The 25,806-nt window shown below is 44.8% G+C and overlaps 1 protein-coding gene across 2 annotated transcripts in view; it reads right to left on the minus strand.

The window, feature by feature from the left end:
- The window catches only part of LOC311128162 (nuclear pore complex protein Nup214-like), a gene marked incomplete at its 3' end in the record, with an annotated part of 68,534 nt that overhangs the window by 11,729 nt on the left and 30,999 nt on the right, over nucleotides 1-25,806 (minus strand). The window contains exons 19-33 of one of the 2 annotated variants that reach the window (XM_084160150.1): nucleotides 25,584-25,775; nucleotides 25,320-25,405; nucleotides 25,143-25,226; nucleotides 24,754-25,035; nucleotides 24,372-24,539; nucleotides 23,538-23,646; nucleotides 18,397-18,475; nucleotides 17,475-17,547; nucleotides 17,128-17,227; nucleotides 16,945-16,994; nucleotides 15,248-16,765; nucleotides 11,013-11,080; nucleotides 10,580-10,757; nucleotides 3,894-4,061; nucleotides 587-758 (exon numbers count right to left, since the gene is read on the minus strand). In XM_084160150.1, coding sequence (XP_084016276.1) covers nucleotides 587-758; nucleotides 3,894-4,061; nucleotides 10,580-10,757; nucleotides 11,013-11,080; nucleotides 15,248-16,765; nucleotides 16,945-16,994; nucleotides 17,128-17,227; nucleotides 17,475-17,547; nucleotides 18,397-18,475; nucleotides 23,538-23,646; nucleotides 24,372-24,539; nucleotides 24,754-25,035; nucleotides 25,143-25,226; nucleotides 25,320-25,405; nucleotides 25,584-25,775 — 3,327 coding nt within the window. Of the gene's footprint in view, nucleotides 1-586; nucleotides 759-3,893; nucleotides 4,062-10,579; nucleotides 10,761-11,012; nucleotides 11,081-15,247; nucleotides 16,766-16,944; nucleotides 16,995-17,127; nucleotides 17,228-17,474; nucleotides 17,548-18,396; nucleotides 18,476-23,537; nucleotides 23,647-24,371; nucleotides 24,540-24,753; nucleotides 25,036-25,142; nucleotides 25,227-25,319; nucleotides 25,406-25,583; nucleotides 25,776-25,806 lie in introns of both variants that reach the window. The other variant, XM_084160149.1, reaches the window with a different exon arrangement.

A 25,806-nucleotide genomic window follows, 5' to 3' on the forward strand; every position in this document is an offset into this window, starting at 1 on the left:
ATTGTGCGCACTACATCATCACGCACTGATTTTTATCCACAACAAGTCCGTTTGGTGGAAACACCACTGGTGGGAAAATACGTATTTATATTCTTTATGCAAATGTTATAATATTTACATGAAAATCTGTCACCAATTGGATGGAAAACTAGCTAGTGTAGCTGAGCGGGGCTTAGGGTATTACGGCCAAGTTGAGAAATTAGGTTGGGGGTTAGCATGCTATTGCTTATTTATCAGGGAATCTTGGTGACAAGTTCCATGTGTGAATATGAAAACAGTGTCTGGGACGTGTCATTGTGCTGTCAGCTGGAACGTGAGGTGCTGCATAACTAGCCCCTCAGGTGGCTGAAACCTCGCCCATATTGCCTTCCTTTTATTAGTCAATCTTTTTAATATACATGACAACCAACCAAGACAATATCACATACACAGCAATAAATGCATTAAAACATTGTAAGTCATTCTGCAGCCTTTATGGTCAGTATTATCAAGAATATTCAGCTCTTCTACACTGTCAATTTAGAACAATTCTAAAAGTATTCACTCTTCATATCCAACACATGTCTAACAGGGGTGTCTCCCTTACCCGAATCCTCCCACGTTGGCGGCTGCTGTGCCCTCTCCAAACACCTTGCTGGCTGAGGAGCCCATGGGACTGCTGAAAGAGGGGGCCGAGCCAAATGCTGCTGCCCCCCCAAACGCCGGGGAGCCCCCAAAAGCAGGGGGGCTACCGAACACAGGGGCACTCCCAAAACCACCTGTAGGGGTACAGAGAGAGGGGTGGAGAGGGGTGTGTGAGGAAGGGTTACTTTGCATTTGATAAAATACATGTGAGAGGGATGGTTACATGAATACGCTTGACATGTGTATGAGCAATATTCTTGTATTGGTTGAGACGGGCGGGCAGGGCAGAATGTCTCAGGGGACACTTACCACAGCCTAATACTAACCATACATAATAGCAAAGGTTTCAAAAATAGATGCAAATAGAGGCAATGTTTACCTTATTCCTAAACTTTTACCGATGTGTATGTCACACCTGGTGTTGCCCTAAAACTAATCGCCCCAACATGATTAATAACGTTGTGTTGTTGTATTATCGTCTGCTCTCCATTTCTGTTCAGGGACAACTGCTCTCACACACACATAGCATAGGGGCGATGAGGGCTTGATAGGAATTGATTGCCAACCACACTCTCTCTGGGGCTGAGAAGGGAGGGAGGAGGAGTTAAAGAGAGGGGAGCACTGAAATTACAGCCTGGCTAAAAGACGAGCACGGCCCAGTGAATAATTGATTGGGCTAATGTAATAGGATTACATTCCTTGGACCCTGGCCAATGATAAGAGCCATAGAACCGAGAGCGGCACCGAAAACCTCCAGGTCCCGTATTCACAAAGCGTCTCAGAGTAGGAGTACTGATCTAGGATCATTAATGATTTATAGGAGAGACCTGATCCTAGATCAGTACTCCTACTCTGAGACGTTTTGTGAATATGGGCCCAAGAGTTTAGGGGTAGATGCTACCTGTGGTAAAGCTAGGAGAGGTGATGTCATTTGGCAGTGCTAGATAGCTAGCTGAGTAAAATGCCAAGACAAAACTGCAGCGGTAATAACTTTTGGGGAACGCTATGACTTTATAATTGCTAAGACATGCTATAATTTTAGCTAGCTTGAGGAAATATTATAACTGCGTTGACAAAATGTATGCTATGACTGCTCTGGCCAAATAGATCAGACTGTTCACTAGCTATGAAAGATGCTGCATTGTGGAATGTAGCCTGACCGTGTTCCACTAGTGCTGTACTGGCAGAAAGAGATAAGGTGACTCTCGCTGTAGCTCAGATGATGAAGGAGGACAGAGTGAGTCTCTCCTTGGGGAGCTAGCTGGGGGCAGCTGAGGTTGCAGGGAGAGGAGCCACCACCACTGCCTGGCCGGGGAGGAAGTGATGCGTGTGTGGAGTGTTCATCCATCACCACCTGCCCCACTCTCTGACCCTCACACGACACTGAGCCACCCACCGCACTGACAGACATTACCTTGTAATACCACCTTGAAACAAGGCAATAATTTCGCAATTAAAAGATGCTTGCTTGAAAAAGTTACAGTGGGGAAAAAAAGTATTTAGTCAGCCACCAATTGTGCAAGTTCTCCCACTTAAAAAGATGAGAGAGGCCTGTAATTTTCATCATAGGTACACGTCAACTATGACAGACAAATTGAGAAAAAAAATCCAGAAAATCACATTGTAGGATTTGTAATGAATTTATTTGCAAATTATGGTGGAAAATAAGTATTTGGTCACCTACAAACAAGCAAGATTTCTGGCTCTCACAGACCTGTGACTTCTTCTTTAAGAGGCTCCTCTGTCCTCCACTCGTTACCTGTATTAATGGCACCTGTTTGAACTTGTTATCAGTATAAAAGACACCTGTCCACAACCTCAAACAGTCACACTCCAAACTCCACTATGGCCAAGACCAATGAGCTGTCAAAGGACACCAGAAACAAAATTATAGACCTGCACCAGGCTGGGAAGACTGAATCTGCAATAGGTAAGCAGCTTGGTTTGAAGAAATCAACTGTGGGAGCAATTATTAGGAAATGGAAGACATACAAGACCACTGATAATCTCCCTCGATCTGGGGCTCCACGCAAGATCTCACCCCGTGGGGTCAAAATGATCACAAGAACGGTGAGCAAAAATCCCAGAACCACACGGGGGGACCTAGTGAATGACCTGCAGAGAGCTGGGACCAAAGTAACAAAACATACCATCAGTAACACACTACGCCGCCAGGGACTCAAATCCTGCAGTGCCAGACGTGTCCCCCTGCTTAAGCCAGTACATGTCCAGGCCCGTCTGAAGTTTGCTAGAGTGCATTTGGATGATCCAGAAGAGGATTGGGAGATGGTCAGATGAAACCAAAATATAACTTTTTGGTAAAAACTCAACTCGTTGTGTTTGGAGGACAAAGAATGCTGAGTTGCATCCAAAGAACACCATACCTACTGTGAAGCATGGGGGTGGAAACATCATGCTTTGGGGCTGTTTTTCTGCAAAGGGACCAGGACGACTGATCCGTGTAAAGGAAAGAATGAATGGGGCCATGTATCGTGAGATTTTGAGTGAAAACCTCCTTCCATCAGCAAGGGCATTGAAGATGAAACGTGGCTGGGTCTTTCAGCATGACAATGATCCCAAACACACCGCCCGGGCAACGAAGGAGTGGCTTCGTAAGAAGCATTTCAAGGTCCTGGAGTGGCCTAGCCAGTCTCCAGATCTCAACCCCATAGAAAATCTTTGGAGGGAGTTGAAAGTCCGTGTTGCCCAGCGACAGCCCCAAAACATCACTGCTCTAGAGGAGATCTGCATGGAGGAATGGGCCAAAATTCCAGCAACAGTGTGTGAAAACCTTGAAGACTTACAGAAAACGTTTGACCTGTGTCATTGCCAACAAAGGGTATATAACAAAGTATTGAGAAACTTTTGTTATTGACCAAATACTTATTTTCCACCATAATATGCAAATAAATTCATAAAAAATCCTACAATGTGATTTTCTGGATTTTTTTCCCTCATTTTGTCTGTCATAGTTGACGTGTACCTATGATGAAAATTACAGGCCTCTCATCTTTTTAAGTGGGAGAACTTGCACAATTGGTGGCTGACTAAATACTTTTTTTCCCCACTGTATAATCGACATACTCTTCAAAATCACAAATGTATATATTTTGTGAGACAGGCTATTGAGACCCAAAGTCTAATAACAGAAGGGTTATTTGTGACATTGTTGGACAACACTTATGAACATATAACCATGGACACAAAAGTCTGGAGTTGACAAAGCTGGGTGGACTAGTCACTTCTTTTGGGTTGAGGGTGTAGCCTACCTGTCTGTTTGGCAGGGGTGGAGAAGGAGCCGAACCCCTGAGCGGCCACGCTCCCACCTCCCGTGCTGAAGGTCCCACTGGACGTCAGCTCCCCCCCTCCGAATGTTGTCGCTGGAGAGCCAAAGCCAAAGGTTTTGGCCCCGCTGTTCCCAAACAGGGTGGTCCCTCCTGTAGGACAGACAGAGGTTAAAAGTGGATTTATAGCAGTATAGTATGTAGACTGAAATAGGTGCGGGCACAAATTCTTAGTGCCGGACCTGTTCATATTTACAGTGCATTCGGAAATTATTCAGACCCCTTGACTTTTTCCACATTTTGTTACGTTACAGCCTTTTTCTAAAATTGATTAAATACTTTTTTCCTCATCAATCTACACACAATACCCCATAATGACAAAGCGAAAACTGGTTTTTAGAAAATGTTGCAAAAAAAAAAAAAAAATATATATATTTATATAAGTATTCAGACCCTTTGCTATGAGACTCGAAATTGAGCTCAGGTGCATCCTGTTTCCATTGATCATCCTTGAGATGTTTCTACAACTTGATTGGCATCCACCTGTGGTAATCAGGGGAGAAGGGCCTTGGTCAGGGAGGTGACCAAGAGCCCGATGATCACTTTGACAGAGCTCCAGAGTTCCTCTGTGGAGATGGGAGAACCTACCAGAAGGACAACCATCTCTGCAGCACTCCACCAATCAGGCCTATATGGTAGAGTGGCCAGACGGAAGCCACTCCTCAGTAAAAGGCACATGACAGCCCGCTTGGAGTTTGCCAAAAAGCACCTAAAGGACTCTCAGACCATGAGAAACAAGATTCTCTGGTCTGATGAAACCAGGATGGAACTCCTTGGCCTGAATGCAAAGCGTCACGTCTGGAGGAAACCTGGCACCATCCCTACGGTGAAGCATGGTGGTGGCAGCACCATGCTGTGGGGATTTATTTCAACGGCAGGGACTGGAAGACTAGTCAGGGTTGAGAGAAAGATGAACGGAGCAAAGTACAGAGAGATCCTTAATGAAAACCTGCTTCAGAGTGCTCATGCCCTCAGACTGGGGTGGCTTCGTGACAAGTCTCTGAATGTCCTTGAATGGCCCAGCCAGAGCCCAGACTTGAACCTGATCGAACATCTCTGGAGAGACCTGAAAACAGCTGTGCAGTGACGCGCCCCATCCAACCTGACAGATCTTGAGAGGATCTGCAGAGAAGAATGGGAGAAACTCCCCAAATACAGGTTTGACAAGCTTGTAGTGTCATACCCAAGAAGACTCGAGGCTGTAATCGCTGCCAAAGGTGCTTCAACATGGTACTGAGTATAGGGTCTGAATACTTATATAAATGTGATATTTTGAGCTAATATTTTGAGCTAATATTCTATAAGAAGTGCAGGAACTCAGAGAGGTTTGGAACTCTTTGTTATTGGTCTATTAACCAATTTACCGCATGGTGATGTCACCATGGAAAGTCGAAACTTCCGCCCATGCAAACCTGCTGATTAGAAGGTCCTGTGTAGATTGTATTTTCAACCAGCAACTATCAGGTAATAACACTGATCAACAGTTTTCACACTTTAACAGTTAGTTTCATATAAAACACAGGAAAAACTGAATTTTGACTCAACTATGCTTTTAAAATCGATGTAAAAAGATCCCAAAAGATTTCTAGACAGGGCGCCACTGAGCTAAGCTTCTCACCTAAGTAATGGTATGGGAAACCCTAGACAGCTTCACAAAGAAAAGTTCTCGAATTGGCTTTTGGTCCCTTCCAAGTGGACGAGAGCGAGGACAAGAGATGTAGCAAACCTGAACGTCCCTGTATATCAGGGGTAGGGTAACTAGATTCAGCAGCAGGCCGATTTGTGAGACTCTTTTTATTTGTGGGAATACTTGGGAACAGATTTCCTAAATTAAAACACATTTTAGCTGAATTGCTGGTGATTTTACAATCTTTTTTTAAACCAAAAACTAAAATAATAATAATATAAAATATATTTTGATTTGTTTAACACTTTTTTGGTTACTACATGATTCCATATGTGTTATTTCATAGTTTTGATGTCTTCATTATTACTCTATAATGTAAAAAATACAAAAAATAAAGAAAAACCCTGGAATGAGTAGGTGTGTCCAAACTTTTGACTGGTACTGTAAGTATTCACACCCCTGAGTCAATACTTTGTAGTGTCAATACTTTCTAGAAGCACCTTGGCGGCGATTACAGCTGTGAGCCTTTCTGGGTAAGTCTCTAAGAGCTTTCCACCCCTGGATTGTGAAACATTTGCCCATTATACTTTTCAAAATTCTTCAAGCTCAGTTCTCTCCTATCACAGCCATTAAACTCTAACTGTTTTAAAGTCACCATTGGCCTCATGGTGAAATCCCTGAGCGGTTTCCTTCCTCTCTAGCATCTGAGTTAGAAAGAATGCCTGTATCTTTGTAGTGACTGGGTGTATTGATACACCATCCAAAGTGTAATTAATAACTTTATTTTTACCAAGCTACCAATAGGTGCCCTTCTTTGTGAGGCATTGGAAAACTTCCCTGGTTTTTGTGGTTGAATCTGTGCATGAAATTCACTGCTCGACTGAGGGACCTTACAGATAATTGTATGTGTAGGATACAGAGATGAGGTAGTCATTCAAAAATCATGTTAAACACTATTATTGCACAGAGTCAATGCAACTTATTATGTGACTTGTTAAGCATTTTTTACTCCTGAACTCATTTAAGCTTTCCATATCAAAAGGGGTTGAATACATATTGCCTCTAGACATTTCAGCTTTTCATTTTTTATTAATTTGTAAAAACGTTGAAAAACATAATTCCACTGATATTATGGGGTATTGTGTGTAGGCCAGTGACCAAAAAATCTCAATTTAATCCATGGACAGTCCATAGCTTTGGCGGTGATACAGTCTGTTGCTGGTAGTTGTAGGAGAAAGGGATTGCACCAATTGGGAGAGATGGTTTCAACAAAATGTGTAAAAAGTCAAGGGGTGTGAATACGTTCAGAGGTCATATATACACAGCTGTGTAAAAAATTAAGAGACCACTGCACATTTTTCTTAAATCAGCATCTCTACATGTATGACAGCCATTCCATTCCAGTGTCTGTTGAATTCCAACACAGGCACACCCCATTCTAATGAATTATGTACTGATTAGGTGATCACCTGAACCAAATCTTATTTAACAAGGAAAAGTATCAAAACCACTGCTGTGGTCATCACTATCCTTTTGCAATAGGACCAGCTAGATGGCAAAAACAGTGCTAATAGTACCCCCAAAGTTATATTAATCAAAAAATAACTATTGACCATGCCAAAAGAGTTGAAAAGGAAAGTTTTGAGTGAGGAAAAGAAGGGTTCAATTCTGGCTTTACTGGCAGAGGGATACAGTGAGCGTCAGATTGCTTCCATCCTTAAAATTTCAAAGACGGCTGTTCATAAGAACAAGGTCAAGCAGCAGACATTAGGGACAACAAAGCTACAGACCGACAGAGGGCGAAAAAGACTCTCTACTGACCGGGATGACCGCCAACTCATTCGAATGTCACTCAACAACCGCAGGATGACATCAAGTGACCTACAAAAAGAATGGCAAACGGCAGCTGGGGTGAAGTGCACGGCGAGGACAGTTTGAAACAGGCTCCTAGGGGCAGGGCTGAAGTCGTGCAAAGCTAGAAAAAAGCCCTTCATCAATGATAAGGTTTGCAAAAGACCATAAGGATTGGACCGTAGAGGACTGGAGTAAGGTCATCTTCTCTGATGAGTCCAATTTTCAGCTTTGCCTAACACCTGGTCGTCTAATGGTTAGACGGAGACCTGGAGAGGCCTACAAGCCACAGTGTCTCGCACCCACTGTGAAATTTGGTGGAGGATCGGTGATGATCTGGGTGTGCTTCAGCAAGGCTGGAGTCAGGCAGATTTGTCTTTGTGAAGAATGCATGAATCAAGCCACGTACAAGGTTGTCCTGGAAGAAAACTTGCTTCCTTTTGCTCTGACATCGTTCCCCAACTCTGAGGATTGGTTTTTCCAGCAGGACAATGTGCCATGCCACACAGCCACGTCAATCAAGGTGTGGATGGAGGACCACCAGATCAAGACCCTGTCATGGCCAGCCCAATCTCCAGACCTGAACCCCATTGAAAACTTCTGGAATGTGATCAAGAGGAAGATGGATGGTCACAAGCCATCAAACAAAGCAGAGCTGCTTTAATTTTTGCGCCAGGAGTGGCATAAAGTCACCCAACATCAATGTGAAAGACTGGTGGTGGGCATGCCAAGACGCATGAAAGCTGTGATTGAAAATATAATAATATAATATATAATAATAATAATAATATAATATAATATAATATGCCATTTAGCAGACGCTTTTATCCAAAGCGACTTACAGTCATGCGTGCATACATATTTTTTGTGTACGGGTGGTCCCGGGGATCGAACCCACTACCTTGGCGTTACAAGCGCCGTGCTCTACCAGCTGAGCTACAGAGGACCACAAAATCAGGGTTATTCCACCAAATATTGATTTCTGAACCCTTCCTAAGTTAAAACATTAGTATTGTGTTGTTTAAAAATGAACATTAACTTATTTTCTTTGCATTATTCGAGGTCTGACAACACTGCATATTTTTTGTTATTTTGAGCAGTTGTCATTTTCTGCAAATAAATGCTCTAAATGACAATATTTTTATTTGGAATTTGGGATAAATGTTGTCAGTAGTTTATAGAATAAAACAAAAATGTTATTTTTACCCAAACACATACCTATAAATAGTAAAACCAGAGAAACTGATAATTTTGCAGTGGTTAAATTTTTTCCAGAGCTGTATATATATTTATTTTATTTTGGTAGGGGGGGGTTCAAGACTCATTTAAATCTTTCCATTCTTTTTTATACCACTGGAGAAATGTATGAAACCTCATTTTCTATCATTAAATCCTCTCTGGGCTTTTAGCACGGCGCTAGTGAGAGTCTGCTGGTGACAGACTGGAAATGGCTTTTCGCATTCATCGAGGAATTAGTCTATTTTCTAGGGGCCGTTTTCATACTTTTCCAAGGCTGAGTGTTTTTGCATTGGCCATATGGTAATACTGCTCATGGCAAGTACTTCACTAGATTTAAGGTGTAAATGCCACAGAACACTGTGTAGGTGGAAGATTTCCAAACATGTCATCCACTTTCAGCAATTTAGCACTTTCACACTCCAACAATTTACAAGATAGTTATTTGAACGCAACCAATGTGAAAATAAAATAATCGCCTTTCAAATCAAAATAGATTCTCAGAGTTGGGTGATTACATGAACAAGTTACATGACTGACAATGATGCCAATCAATAACTGGGTGCAGGAGAAGAAGACATCTTCGGGCATTAAGGAGCTTGATCAGCAATATCAGATAAAGGGGGTCACTTTTCATCAGAGACAGGCAGATGGAGGAAATGGATATGTGACTGCCACAGTGGCTGAATGGTATTAGGTGTGTGTGGAAGACATTGGGACGGACACTTGATGTATTAGGCAGCATGGCACAATGCCTACTGTCCGTTAAGAGCTACTCAAGGAAAATACTTATTTGCATTTCTCTTCCCAAAGGTGAGTGTCCAAGAACTAATGGAATTTAGGAATTTGACTAAAAGCTAATGGTCTACATGCACATCATGCACTGCACTGAGAAAATAAACATGGGTGAAAACATGGGTAAAACAATGTGGGTAGGATTTGTTCAGGGAACATTTCCTAGAAGGCAATAGGTGAGTGCCAGAGAATGACATTTCTCATAAGAATCAATGCCTTTGGCATGCAAGGGATATATTATCCTAAAAAATAGTCCCTTTGAAATGGGTCATACATATTCAGATAGCCATAATCAGAATTCTGCACCATTTCAATTTAAAACAAAAGAGGGCATAGTAGAATAGTATGGGGGCGGCTCAAATGCATATCAAGGTGGATATTTCTATTCATCTAGCCTACATGTATAGTACCACTGTGAAATATAGCTTGGAGGAAAAAATGACTCATGTTTTCATTAACACAGTTTAACACAAACTAATCACGTACCACCTCAAGGTCGGGAAAATATGAACATATTTGCATTCATCTACAGAACAAACATGGATGATTCGATGCAGTTTGTGTGCATTAGAACAATAAGAAAACATACAGATAGAAGCCTATTTGCTATGTAAAACTATGTCAGTCAGTCTGTTGAGCAGTAACATATGACTCGGGTTGTGTCACAGATAGGACAACACATACGCTGTCAGTGCCTCCAGCATCAACAGGCTAAATCACTCCTCTGCTTATGAGATTAAGGCTCGCAGCAGAATGCTGAGGAAAATTGATTTAGGTGAGGCTGTGTTTAGAAACAAAATTGATTATATTGGCTACTTCCCTACAAGTACAGGAAAACATTTACCTTGATAATGTTTTAATGCACAAAATATTTGTGCTCTCATCTAAACTCTAGTGATTCTCATTGTATTGCTTGCAGGTATTAAACGAAGCAGCATTAAAAGTGAGTATATCAGTCAACTTTATCATCCTGTGCAATTGGGCTGTCAATCAAAGGGTCTCTTGCTAATGATAACTGTCCTAAAATTTCACAGGAAGTTTAATTCTAAGATGAGTCATCCTTTCTGCTACAACACTTTTCCACCCCTGTGGGTCCTCTCACCTGTCTGGTTGGGCTGTCTGAAGCCCCCGGTGGCGGTGGTAGTGCCGAAGGGGTTCTTGTTGGCGGCGTCCTCACTGGGTTTTCCCCCCAGGCCACTGAAGAAGCCTCCCCCTGCCTGCTGGGAGCCTGCTACTGTGGCAGAGCTAGACCCAAACAGACCCCCACCACTGGATGGCTGCTGCTGGGGAGAATTGGGGGCACAGCCACAGTCACAACAAGGTCATAATGACCAGCGTTGGTTATGCAGTAGTTAGTGCATGGGCCTCTCTGATGAGTTCTTACCCAAATGCAATAATACATCTAATGTGTATGTGAGTGGTGTGGTGTGTGTTCGCATTTGAAGAGGGGCATTTGGGGGTCTTCTCTGAAGTGTTACACATCAAATGGTAGGATGATTTTCTATTTTGTACACATAGTAAAATGTGAATGTTACCTGTCCAAAGACACTCCCACCACTGGGCTGTTGTCCAAACACTGAGGTAGTGGAGGAGCTTCCGAAAGCTGGGAGCGAAGAAGACAGAAAATAATAATTAGATATACACTGAGTGTACAAAACATTAGGAACACCTTGCTAATATTGAATTGCATCCCCTTTTGCCCTCAGAACAGCCTCAATTCGACAGGGCATTGACTCTACAAGGTGTCGAAAGCGTTCCACAGGGATGCTGGCCCATGTTGACTCCAATGTTTCCCACAGTTGTGTCAAGTTTGCTGGATGTCCTTTGGGTGGTTAACCATTCTTGATACAAACGGGAAACTGTTGATCGTGAAAAACCCAGCAGCGTTGCAGTTCTTGACACACTCAAACTGGTGTGCCTGGCACCTACTACCATACACCGTTCAAAAGGCACTTAAATATTTTTTCTTGCCCATTCACCCTCAATGGCACACATACACAATCCATGTCTCAATTGTCTCAAGGTTTAAAAATTATTCTTTAACCGGTCTCCTCCCCTTCATTTACATGATTGAAGTGGATTTAACAGGTGACATTAATAAGGGATCATAGCTTTCACCTGGATTCACCTGGTCAGTCTGTCATTGAAAGTGTTCCTAATGTTTTGTACACTGTATATTTAGCAGGCTCTGTACTTCTCCAATACATCCATGCCACCATCACAAATGATGCTTGGGATGTGCAGTAAAGGTTAGCGATGATGACAGTGCTAGGAAGTCAGAACTGTGTGTGTGTGTACACTGCTAGTGCAGTCATTTTATGGATGGTCTCGTTCCAGTAGCATTAGACTAAGGCGACAGAGAACAATTTTCCTCGCAGGTTATCGATGACTGAGGGGGTAGACGATGGAACACAGAGACAAATCCCCACCCTCTCCACTTATATTTCTGACACAATGCCACCGGGTACACTGGAAATGTATGAAGTGTGATCAGCCTTGTGACAAACTCTAGATGGATGGAACTGGTGTGTATGCGGCAAAGCGTGTGCTGTGTGTGAGAAAGCCAGCCACACTACCCAGCGGATCCCAGGATATCTCCCAACATCCAACTCCCCATATCCCTGGGCCTCTACTCATTCCCTGTTTAAATTGGCATCTTTTAGAAAGCTGGCTGCACGACTGTCCATAAAATCCCTCACGCCCAGAGTCAATTCCCCCATAATAATCAGTCAGAGCATGAAAATGTTGTCTTCTCAGCGTATGGGGACAGCTCTACAAATGAATGCTGGGACTGCCTTTAGTCTGGGCCCGGAACTTGCCAATGGAACTCACCCATCTCTGAAATGACTAAACTAATTCAAGACACCAACCCCAACATTTTGTGTGGCTTGAATTAGTCCATGTGTGGTGTTTTTGTTTTTTTAACAGGTAAGGGGCGTAAAATAAATGCTTCTGACTCTGTATACACATTTTCTATAAAGTAACAGTCAATGTCAATGGGGCATTGAAAACAATTTTATGAATGAGTGTTCATAGGCACAGTTTGTGAACGTGCTCCAAAATAAAAACGTAACAGTCTGTTGGCAAGTTCACATATTGTAGCTACACTGACAATATGCTGACCGAAATAACTCACCAGCCATTAAGGGGACAGAAATAATACATGGGAATGAAGAACACATCCAGACTCAATAGGAATGCTAGGGCCATTTACAGTGTGACATGTGTTGCTGTACTGGCGTGGCTAGTTGGCTATTGTGGATAGAATACAGGCTGCTGTCACCTCAGACCCACAAAAATAAATTTTGAAACAAATAGACTATGACCCTGGCTATTGACACTCCCTTAGATATCACTCAGCGCCTCTCTACAAAATGTGACTGCTAATTAATTCATATAAAATCACCCCTAAGGATATAGCGCAAAGTCATAGTCTCTCTGATTTCCGCAAAATTGAGCATTCTAATTGGACAAGGTCAGGTGATTAAGCCTACTCCTCTGTTTCAAGACAGATTCCACAGTCTTGTCTTTGGCTATGTCTTACTCAATCAAGCTCTGTTAAGTGTGACATTGACCAGCCCTGCTCTGATGCAGGGTAATGTAATTCATGTTGAACCTTCTGTAGGCTCTGCAGCGCAGACAAATGACTGTCTGACCCAGGGCTGCTCTCCTCACTGCATCTATTGCCTTGCTTAAACAGTAAAAACAGACAAAGGCACTGACAGTGGTACACACATGCGCACCAGTGACCACACACACCCTAGTTCAATTAACCCCTATCACAACCTCCTCTACAGATAAATAGGAACATATTTCCTTTTATTCTCATGACTTTCAGACAGTGTGACCCTGCTACCTCCAAACAATATCAACATAATGCTTGTGTCAGGCACAACTTCCTCTAGGTACATCTTATTATGTCCAGTTAGCCGGAAACATTGTGGGGGATTACATGTTAAGAGCTTTGTGTAGATAAAATGAAAAAGTAATCACATCAAGGCTTTGAAATGGAAGTCTATCTCCACTACTTGCAGTGCAGACCTATGGACAGACAGATACACTGACACTGTGGTAAAACAGAATTAGCCTATCTGGGTGGGAACACTTAGCCATAGGACAGACACAGTGAACTTGGTCCTAAAACTGCTGAGTTGTACCACATACAGATCAGCTGTCTCTCCCTGCGGCCAACCCAGCCTGTTGGCACGGGGGAGAATTCAGAGAATCCCTGGGAATGGGGCAACACCCCGATTTTCTCACCCACTGACAATCCTTAGCCTACACCACCGACAACATTCACAGTTCACACCCTCTCCTTTTACCCACCCAACCGTCTCTAACCCAAAGCCACCCCACATATCCCATCACTCCCACCCCCTCCATCTGACTGACTCCAGTAACCCAGAGAGGCCAACCAGCTGCTGGGCCGTCTGGGACACACTAGCCTCTGACCTGGGTTACATTCCCTAGCAGTCAAACCCACACTTTGACGGCCCACTTCTGCTTAATTAAAATGGTTCACTATATCATCTCTTCAAAACACATTACAAGGCCTTGGTTTATGTCATCGTCATTATGGTGGTAGTGTAATTTGCAGTTTTGCAATATTTGGTAACATGTAGCCTGAACACCTTATCATACTGGGGGTTACACTGTCAAGGTAGAACAAACTTGCCCCTATACGTAAAGATCAGGAATCAGCTAACCACCATCCCCAACCCTAACCACATCCGTACCAGGTGAAACAAAACTGATCCTAGACCAGTGTTTAGTGCCAACTTCCTCCAACATAGTAGTTTACTGAGTCCCTATTTGTATTTATTATGGATCGTCATGATTGTTATCATGTGTCAAGGATTGCTTCTTTCCCTACCTATGCTGTGTTTGTGTAGGTGAACATACCATGGCTAAAATGATAGCAGTCTTATAGTCCTAAATATGAAATTTGGAGAGTATTTGTCAAAATCAACTAGAATCTGGTAATCCAATCCTTAAGCATTCAAGGTATTGTCTGATTACTAAGTAGATTGTAAATCCAGTCAGAGAGATAGATTGGCAGCTTGAGAGGCCATCTGTGTAAATACTAGACTGGCTTAAAACAACCTCACAGTGTCATGGTGTTGTCCAAGGGAGGGAAGATGTTCCAACAAGACACGTACCTGAGCTGTCTGCCACTTAGAAAATACATTACATTGGAATTGGCAAAAACTGTACACTTAGAAAGAATTAGATATATTCTGAACAATAAATTATCAACATTTGATCAAATCTGGCAGCCTTTCCTCTCTTACCTGGACCAGTCGGTGCTGTGAATTTGTACTTTTTAACGCACTCTCAACTGTCATATTGTAATCTACCTTTGGGCAGCGTGTGCTGGCCCCGACACTCGAGCAGTCGGGAGAGGAATAGGGTGGAATAGGGGGGGATAAAGGGGGGTATAAGTGGGGGGGTTACATCTACCCTTTTTCTTTCTACCTGTCCCTGTTCTGTATGTCGTGTTTTGTAATATTTGTTTTGTGTCCAGAACTCTGGGTCTTGTTGTTCATGTCTGTTCTCTTATGTTTAGATAAGAACTGTACACATGTCTTTCATACCTATACACCATTCTTGTGTGTGTTCAATAAAAAATATTTGAACAGAAAATACATTACATTGGTGATGAATTCTAGGGTTGAACCAGTTCCCAGTTTTGTGATATGGAATGCGGAGGCCAAAAAGCTACTTCGTATTAGTGGATTTTCACACACACGTGTTACACACACACACTCACCTGCAGGCTGTCCAAAGCTGAAACCAGTGGAGGATGTAGTGGTGGTGTTGCTTCCAAACACAGAGCCTTGTCCAAACCCAGCACTCTGCTGCCCGAAGGCCGGGGTAGCACTCGGCTGCCCAAACAGGCCCGTGCACGTACTGCTGGCCGTACTTGCGCTGGGAGTGCCAAAGGAAAAGCTGCTTGCATTGCTGACACTGGGGGCTCCAAACAGACCACCTCCACTAGCAGTGGTACTGGCAACTGCAGCAGGGGAGGCAGCTGCGGGTTGTCCAAATCCCGGGCTGGCCCCGAATGCAGACTGGCCAAAACCGAAGCCACTGGCTGCATTAGCAGCAGGCTGGCCGAACCCGCCTGTCTGACCGAATATGGGTTTCCCGAAGCCAGCTGCTGCGCCTGCAGCAGGGGAAGCACTGAAGCCGGTGGAACCAAAGCCACCAGCAGCCGCTGGGGCTGGAGCGGGCTGCCCGAATATGGAGTTGGAGTTGGTAGGGGTGGTGGTGGCGGGGGCAGCAGTGTTGATGACCGGGGTGAGACTGGTGATGGCTACAGTGGTGCTAACTGCGGTGACGGCTGGTGGCTGAGTGAAGATGGAGCCAGGTTTGTCTGAGCTGGGGGCCGGGTAGGCTGGTGGTGGGGCCTCCGGGGTGGGGGTGATTGCGGGTGGTGAGGCCTCAGGGGCAGGCGTGGTCTCACGGACAGGCTCTGGGGTGGTGCTTGGGGCTGCCTGGGCTGGTGTGGAGGCAGGGGGGAAAGAGGTGGTAGAGGCGGAGGTGGGAGCTGGGGGCGTTGGGGATTTTTCATAGATGGTAGGGGTAACTGAGGGCTCTGGGGATGTAGTAACCTCAGGTTCAACGATAGGGGGGCTGACGGAGGGGCTAGGCTGTGAGGAAGCAGGCTCTGGGGGTGGAGTGGGGTCTGCCGGGGGGGTGGGGGTTTTGGGGGGCTCCTTCTCCAGGGTGGTTGAGGGGGAAGACAGGGGTGCCGCTAGGAGGCTGCTGAAGGAGGTGGCTGCTGATGTGGAGAACACAGGCTTAGTGACAGACATGGCGGCTGGTTCGGGAGGCTTAAATGCAGCCTTGGATAAGTCTGTCAGGGTAGAATCCGCCTCGCCAAACGCAGCCTCGGCTAGCTTCCCTTGCTGGAGGGCCGACCCAAAACTAAACTGGGCTGCCCCCGTGGCTAACCCTAGCCCCCCTCCGTTGTCCGGCTGCCCAAAGCTAAACGTGGCCGCTGAGGGCTTTTCTTCGTCCCCCTGGCCCACGCGTAGACCTGAGAAACTCCCCAGGGTCTCTCCTCCTACCACCTTGGGGGCCTGGGGCTCCACTCTGAGGGTGGGGGTGATGGAGGTGGGCCTCACAGGCTCGCCTGACATGCTGGGAAGAGGGGTGGGGGAGCCGTTGGCCCCCAGGGCGGGGGAGGTGGATTTGGGGGTGAAGGAGAAGGGTTCCTCCCCGGCAGAGGAGCCGAACATCATCTTGCCAGTGCTGCTGAAGGAGAATTTACTCACGTCCTTTACTGGGGAGAGAAATGGACAGCAGCTTTACAAACTACGCCAGACATTAAAACGCTTTTGACTAATGGATATACTAATAATTACTTCATTGATATAGCATTCAACTAACTATAGCACGGACATTACTGTCGAATAAAAATGATGTGTGGCATATATGGCTGTACATGAGCGAGAGAGGTACCTGGTGGAGCTCCTTGGGACACAGAGCAGAAACTGAAGCCCCCGGCAGACCTGTCCAAAAGCATCATATAGTATGAGAAAACACAGTCAGCCATTGGTCTATTTCTTTTATTCAACTTCCCTGTTTTCTAGTCAAGGTCTGATATGAAGTTTCCCTCTTTGACCCCTGACTACAGAGACTCACGCTGTGGTGAAGGAGAAGGCTTTGCTGCTCTGCTCCCCCAGTGACGGGGCTGAGCTGGAGAGGGCCAGGGAGACTGGGGCATCAGCTTTAGAGGGTCCGCCTGGGATAGAGAGGGAGAGGAGGAGATGGCATTAAATGAAGCATGATAATTGGGTTCTAATACACCTTTTTATACTAAGAGCTAATCAAATGGATGTAATGTATGAATGGTTCACCCAGATAATTTGTACATTTCTAGTATTTAAAAACCCTGGGAAAAATACATCAACTCTAGGTGGAAGGTGTTTTCCAGCGTGTTTTGATGTGATGAGCATCTAAAACATCTCATCTTTACAGTGTGTACTTACCAAACACAAAACCCTGGGGGGAAGCTGAGCGGACACTCTCAGCGGACACCTTCAGTACGCCTTGAGTAGAATTCTGAGAAGAAAAACAACAGAAGAACAGTTTAAACGTCTCTCTTTGCCAAGGCTTAAAAAATAACTACTAACAAAGTAAGAGGGTGAAGATAAGGCGAAAAACACCCCCCAAAAAACGAAAAATCCATGTTGTTTTAGAGAACCCAAAAATCAACGTTCATGTTTATCATAAGTCAAAGCAAAATGTAATTTAGTTAATCTCACTACTCAGACTTTGGATTCTGTTTATCACAAAACAGTGTTTTAGTGTTAATATATTCTGTGTTTTTTCTGTGAGTGTATCGGTGTGTGTAGGCTATGTGTCATGAGTGCTTGGGTCATCCCATAAACTTGAACCTGGTTCGGACTGGGGTGTGATGTGTGTGAGAGTTCCCCTGTATGAATCAGTTCCCACCCAGTCGCCACTTGTATCACTCCCCTGCTGGGACATGGGAGGAACCTGGGGCATTTCACAGCCCTGTGCACTCTAACCCATAACAACGCAGCCCAGCGGTCAGCCAACTACACTGGAACTCCAGGAACTACACAGAGTTGCTGAGTTCTTAGAGATGGGGTGTAGGAGAGATATTCAGCCAATGATAGCGCACAGATGAAACGCCTTAGTATTTATGAATAAACAACTTTCTATTGAACTTCCATTTGACTCCGGTTGTAGCTGAATAACTCTTGCACACGTGTTCAGTTGGTTCCGACTGCAAGTTGGTGACGTTTTAACTTAACTTGACTTTCTTAGCGCAGGGAGAAATGAGGCCTCTGGCTAGTAATACCCAGACAGCTGGCTTAAAGGTATGGAGCGTGATGCAGTTCATAGGACAGTTGGGAGGATGCCAGATGGGCTGCTGATACTCACTCGTTTGGCCTGGTTGGTGTTGGCCACTGTAGCCAAAACCTGCTGAACAACCTGACCGACCGGGGCTGGGACTGAGGAGCTGAGAGAGGGAGAAAGAGAAAAGGGAAATCAAATAACTGTGCGCAACGAGTTAGATTCAAACCATACATCACATTTCAAATATAGCCTAATTCATCATCTCCTCCACTCCATCTCATCAGGAATTGCTTTCTGAAAGTTAATGAATGCAAGTCAGCGATGAGGAGACAGGCATATATTTACAACTGAGGGGTGATAGCCATTCACACTACAGGTGATTAATTGTGGTGTGTGAGTGTGTGCATCAGCGCTTTGCATCAGCCTATAATTTACTGGCCCATCTGCAAACACGCTGCATAATCCAAGGATAGTCTCATCCCAGACATAAGCCAGGGCCATGCACAATACCTACAGTAGTGAATAGAACACCGAAAACAAAACGCCATAGACAGACTATAGACAACTGAACCAAAACCATACTGGCGTGGATGGACACAATACAGGCCCAGTGTTGTGTCTGAGTGACTGACTGGCTGGGGAGCACATCTCTAAAATAAGCCCCCTATCAGACTGTCTGGCTGTGGTGGACTCGTTATTGTGAGCAGGACTAATTTGGAAAATGGCCCCAGGGAGAGTCCTGCCAAAATATTCAACCGCATCACAATAGTGGAGCGAGGCCAAGCAGAGAGTAAGAGAGGAGAGGGAGGACTATCAACTACATCATCTCAGAGACACAGGGGGAGAGCGGGGGAAAGGGCAGAGGGTTAGAGAACGAGAGAGGGTGAGATAGGGAGGCAAAGATATTGGGAGAGGGCAGAGAGAGAGAAGGAAAAAAAGCATGGCAGACAGTGACCGATTGGGAGAGAGGCATGGGAGAACTAAAGATGAGGAGGGAGGGAGACAGGACAGAGAGGGAGCTGTTTGTGAGAGAGAAAAACAAGAGAGGGGTGATAAAAGAGAGGGAGATTGGGGCAGTGAGTGCTGTGGGGGATGGCGAGACAGAGATGGAGAGATGCACTCAGATTGCTAGCCTCTGCCGGCAGTGAATCAGATGCGATGGAGGCAGTGACCTGATAAAGCCATCTAGCTGGAGTCTATTTCTCTCGGCTGAGGCCCACATACACAAACCAGGGCTGATGGCTCTCGTCTCTTGCGATGGACTCACCTCCAATAAGCTATGACTCCACATCAGAGAACTGCTGTACATAAGCCTGGGACATAGCGTATCTTCTCTCTAGTGGAGACTAAGGTGTGTGTTTGGTAAAGTGAGTGTGTGTTTCATATGAGGTAGGTAGTGGTGCTGAGTATGTATGTGTATAGATGCATAATATTTGGGTTAAGTGTGTGTTTAGTGGTTCTTTCAATGTGGGTGTGTGTCTGGTGGGCCTTGTTGAGTGTGTGTGTATGTGTGTGTGAGAGAGAATGGCTAGTTCGGGTTGAGGGGGCACAGAGCAGGTGGCAGAGCTGGGGATGATCACTCCGCTCATCAGCAACTCTCCTCACGGCCGTCTCAGTGCTGCATCAGTATGAGCACCACATCACCGTGGGGCCCTGGGCAGCCCGCATCGATCAATACACACACACACAATTGGAATGTGTGTGTGGAAGAAACGGCCTAAGCACTAAATAAAACAAGAAACAGGCACACTGAACAGGCTTGATAGATAAGAGGTGATCAAAAGGCTAATGGGAAGCGCTACAGATCCTAGATCATCCGCTATAGATGTAAGCCGCTAAGGCCAGTGAGTTAGCAGACAGAGGAGGATGTGTAGTGTAAAGTAACGGCTGATCCTCTGACAGGTTTAATCAGATGTTGATGAGTTTGAACTGTGAGGTACCAATGCTGTCATCTTGAGCCCGCACTTACTAAAGCATGCCCAAGTCAGGCCAAGAACGACCATTGAAATCCCATTGACAACAGGGCCCCCTCCAGGGAGATAAAGGTAGTGCAGGTTCTCCCTATCAGCCAGTACCGTGCAGGAACTGTAGTAGCCTACATTATAGTAGTACTAGTCAACAAACAGTGAAGCAAGGTATACATTTTAGAACTACTCAAACACCAGACACAACAGAGCTCCACACATTGCAGGAATTGGAAAGGTGTAAGTGAAATGTTGATGGATCCACCAAACATTTCAATTGGTTTTATTGGAACTTCCTCCATTTTGCTTATACCCATCTTATTCTTTCAGATCTGCACATGCGGGGGCTAGGAGTTGTTTCTGAACAGGGCCAAGGTTTTTCTGTGCTACAACGTTTCCATAGTTACAAACATGTCAGTTTGGTGAACGGCACCTGTGTGTTGACCACTCCCCCTGTGCAGTGTAGACCTACCGCCTTGGGTCAGCCACACACACACACTGTCAATTATTCAGTGTCTCTCCATCAAAGTTGCAGGCCTTACCCATGCATTAACTCAGAGAGATGGGAGAGAGCTCTGCTGTTGCCTGCTGTTTCCTAGGTACTAGAGGTCAAACACACACACACACACACACGTACGTACACGCGCGCACACACACACACACAGAGTAACCTGGCACCAACAGACACATTTACTAGCACTACCATGTATCAGCCTAGGTTTACAACTCAGCCGGCTTTATAACTGCCATCCAGGCTAGGCACCAGTGACCACCCACTCCAGTGCAATGTTCCTGCTGCTAACACACGATAACTCTATCACACAGCCACTGAAGTGTGAAATTAAAAGACCACCCACGGAAAAAATGAAATGAATTAATTGAAGTAAATCTTAATAGGAAGGATAGGGAAGGATGCTACAGATGGCTGTATGCTTTGAGGTGTTCTGCTCAAAAGACCATGACTGGCATGTTTAAGTAAGTCATGTTGTGTGTGTGTGTAAAAGGGCATGAGATGACAGATGTAACGAGAGCGAGAGAGACAGGTAAGGAATGGGAGAGCGGAGGACAGAGAAGACAGAGGAGAGAGAGAGGTTGTGTGAGAGAAAACCCTATACTGCTGCGGCTGTGTTTTCCCCCATACACCAAATCCAATTCTCCGTCCGGATGTTGGCAGTTGGCACTCCAACTGAAAGGTCACAGTGGCTCTTGGCATCTGGCTGGCAGCAGCAGCAGTGCCTCTGATAATCTATACTGTGTCCCCAGTTACACACCATGGCTGGGGCATGACAACACTACTGCAGTGAGGACAGGCAAGGCTGGGTATATGGGATTAGTAAATGGCTGTTCCTGCATATAACTCTTCTGAGAAGTAATCAGACCGTTTGCTATGGGTGACTATTAGCTATGGGTGATTTAGTGTGATGCCATGGTGAAAAATAAGGGACCAGGGTGAGACTAAGAGAAAAAGATGATCTCCCTAGATAAGGATGATGGGTAATGTGCATTTCACACTCAAATGTAAGACTAACAACTATCCAAAACTATATTTGTAAGCAAGAAGGTACTCTGAATAAACTGACATTTAGTGCAGTCAAACAATTTAATTCCCAAATACCAGATATTATCTACAAAGAGTAGAACATGTGCGTTTATTTCTTATCTGCACTTAAGCATAAAAAGCACTTTCCTTTTCCCCTTCCCCCAATAACCTTTATTACAAAAACAGAAACTGCTGACGGTACCAATTAAAGGTCCCCTCTCCCTCCAGTCTGCCTGTGCTGTGACATTGGGGATGGTGATTCTCCCTCTGTCACTTTATGGGAACAGGGATACAAGCCTGTACCTGCTGCCAACATCTGTCCAACCTGGTGCCCTTCAGTCACTGGTATTGACACATGACATGCACAGCTGTCATCAACAGCACTTTTATCAGCAATGGCAGTGACTATTTAGTGCTACATAGTTAGTCAAATAGTTAACCAAATAGCTACCCGGACTATCTGCATTGACCGTTTTTGCACTAACACTGCTGTTACTGTTTATTATCTAGCCTGTTGCCTAGTAACTTTATTCCTACCTACAGTATATGTACATATCTACCTCAATTACTTCGTATCCCTGCACATCGACTCAGTACTGGTACCCCGTGTATATAACCAAGTTATCGTTACTTATTGTGTATTTTTTCCCTTGTGTTATAATTTTTTTAAATATTTCTCTCTGCATCGTTGGGAACCATACATACTGTACACCGACGTATGCGCCCCACACACACACACACACACACACACACACACACACACACACACAAATAGCATAGGCTAGTGCTGAAGTGGGCCCTTGTCCCCCAGGACGTAAACTCATTCAAACACACTAACTCCCACACACACACACATTTTATAACATGGTCCATTGCCCACGTGTGTGCCCATCCCCCACACACACACATAGCCCCTCCATGCAGCACCAGTCTAGTACTGTGATTGCAGTAAATCGTGTGTACGGTCACTGTGTACAGCACACCCGCTCACCCTGTTCTTTCCATTGACCTTATTTGTGTGTGGCTGTATCTTTATGCATCAGCGAGTCATTGTAAATGTGCCTCGCCAAGCTGAAATAGCGTTCACCCCGCTCTCCCTCCATGCACCATAGAGTAATCTGGCCTTCAGCGTAATCTCATTTTAAAGCCTGGGCCATCAGAAGACCCTGCATGGTTCAAACTCAAATACAGTATATACACGTTACGCTTATTAGACTACAAAGAGGGACTTTGTATTTCCGTGAGTTTACTTTTTTTTTTTTAAGAGACACAGTCACTGTGGCAGACCCTGAGGGCCACAGCCCTGTCAGCAGACCCTAACACTGCAGCAGACGTTTTTAAATTAGACAAACAAAAACAAACAAGAAAGCTGCTGTGTACAGTATTTATGTGGACTGTAGGTTATTTGTACAGTAATGGTCAGATTGGAATCAGCCAACTATTGTAATATTGTAGTGATATTAGATAGATTGTAGTGATATTAGATTAGAACCACTCAGCCCGTTCGTAATGACAGTCCATTTTGATGGACAACAAATGTATTCACTGTCTACACATTTCTTATCTACATAATATTTGGTTTAATTTAAATGTCCTTTCTACTTACAAATATTACGTTTTGGGAATTGTAATCAGAAAAGGTGCCTAGCATTCTTGAACGTAGACCCCAGGTGATGCCCTGATGAAGAGGGATGGTAATATTGATGATGATGATGGATTACCTGATCACAGTGGAGACAGGCGGGGGCGGTCCTTTGTCATTGAGCTCCTGAACGTTGACCACATGGGGAACAGTCTTCAGGGTGGACTCTGTCAGAGAGCCACTGACTGCTGGTTGACCACAGAGAAGAAACGTCAATGACAATTTGTCATTAAAACTGACATCGGGACAACCAGATGCACCTATTTTGTCACTTCTGTGTGTAAAAATTATCTAACTTTTTCGTTCCCCAATATAACAAGTGAATTCAAAATCAATTCAAATTAAACCGGTCATGTTATTTTGGGTTACCAACAGACTGATGCATACTATATTCAGATGAATAGTCTCAATTGTTTAAAAGTACTGTTTAAATAATTGAATGTAATAATTGAATTTATTGATTAAACTATTGTCAACCATCATTCAGCATAGAAAAGTCACGAGGCTGTCAGTTCACCTCTGATCCTGAGGTCTTTGTCTCCCCCTGGAGTCTAAACATCACTTTGAAAAGTAAATATCAATGTCAACAGACAGTGAGCAGAATAGAAGCTCTACCCGTCTCTTAATATGAGTGTTTTCAAACTGTTTTAAATGTAGTGAGATTAACAATGAAAGTTTCTTCCTAGCTTGTTCATTTTTAAAACTAGAAAGTTATACTGCTAAGGTAACATAGCCTAACATGGTCACACAACACAGAAACAGATCCCTCAACCCATGTCCTTTGCAGAGCAGAAAATGAAAGACGTCAATAGATTTTATACTAGGTCTCAAGGCAACGTTGTATGTTGTTACAGTGACAGAAAAACAATATATTTCCCATTAATTGCAACCTCTGAGGCCATGCCCCACCTACCTGTTTTCTGATTGGCCATTTGCCTGAGGAAAGCGGCTTTAGCAGCAGCCTGTTGGGCAGGAAGGGGAACCGGTGTGGGCTTCTCAGTAGGCGGGGCTCCGTGCTTCACCGTCTTAGTGGCTAGTGCCGTGCTGTCGGCACCTCCCATGTTGATCTTATCGGTTGGAACTAGAGAAGAATTTACTGTACTACAGACTAGCTCTCTTAACACCACATAGTACAGCACTTTGCCATATGGCTCTCTCTGTCCTGATGGTTGATACTAGAGGATAAAACATACAATAAAAACGACATACTACTACACAACAGCAAAGTTGTATTACCTGTTGTTCTCTGACCAACCTGGTTAAATAAAGGTAAAATAAACTCAATAGTTTCCTACCTGGGCTCATGATGGGGCTGAGGCCAAGGCCCTGGTGCACCTTGCTGAAGGGAGTGGACTGGATGGCCCCAAACCCTGGGGCTATGGAGGGGGTGCGTACCACCGTGTGGTGGCGGGGCATAGAGGTGGGGAGCACGGGGAGGGGGGCAGGCTCGGGCTCTTCCTCTGCAAAATAGTGGGAGTAGTCGGGGTCCAGGGCCTGAGACAGGGAGGAGGTGGAGCTCACATCGTCCAAGTCCTCGTAGTATTTGGGAGAGAGGAAGGCCGAGCGGGACAGGTTGGCTGGGGGAAAAGATGGATGACATTCAGGAGGGGTAAACTCCACACATTACTTATACCTCACTGCTCAGCACTGGTCACTGTGATTTGTGTGTTGGTGTTGGGAATACCTGGAGCGGTGGAGCGGACTGGTGGTGTCTGCCTCTTGGAGAGGAAGTTACGCAGCTGAGACTGCTTCACTGGAGACATCTTGGCTGCAGAAGTTGAAGGAGTCATATTACATTTACATCACTCAAGCACAATAGTTAACACAGTGAGACACGTGTTGGAAAATGTAAGTATTTTGCCTGTAGATTTCGAGGTGCTCTTGGGAATGGTCTCCAGACTGGCTTTCAGGAGTGCATCCCTCAAACTCTCCAGCTCATTGTCCAAACTAGTAAACACAGAGGTAATTCATGTGATCATTGATTTCTAAACCACTACACTTAATTCTTTGCAACACACACATGCCCCAGTGAAAATGTTGACATAAAAAAACAAACGGACTCTAAACACATCCTCATGCTGCAACATATGGCCATTGTATTTCAGGTATACACCTTTGTACATACCCCTGTTCAGTGGGGGTGGTAACAGCAGGCTGGCTGGGGGCAGGAGTGCTCCAGGCTGCAGTCTTGTTGTAGAGGCGCAGGGCATGGAGGTCTTTGACCATTGTGTCCAGCCTCTGTTTCTGCTGGTTGATGATGTCCAGGTTGTTGGCCAGGGCTGTGAACAGAGCCTCCCTCTCTGGGACAATCATGTGTCTGGGAGAGACAGAGGAGTACCACAGAGGGA

This window comes from Coregonus lavaretus (genome assembly GCF_964263955.1).
Source record: "Coregonus lavaretus genome assembly, chromosome: 4".
Taxonomy (NCBI): Eukaryota; Metazoa; Chordata; class Actinopteri; order Salmoniformes; family Salmonidae; genus Coregonus; species Coregonus lavaretus.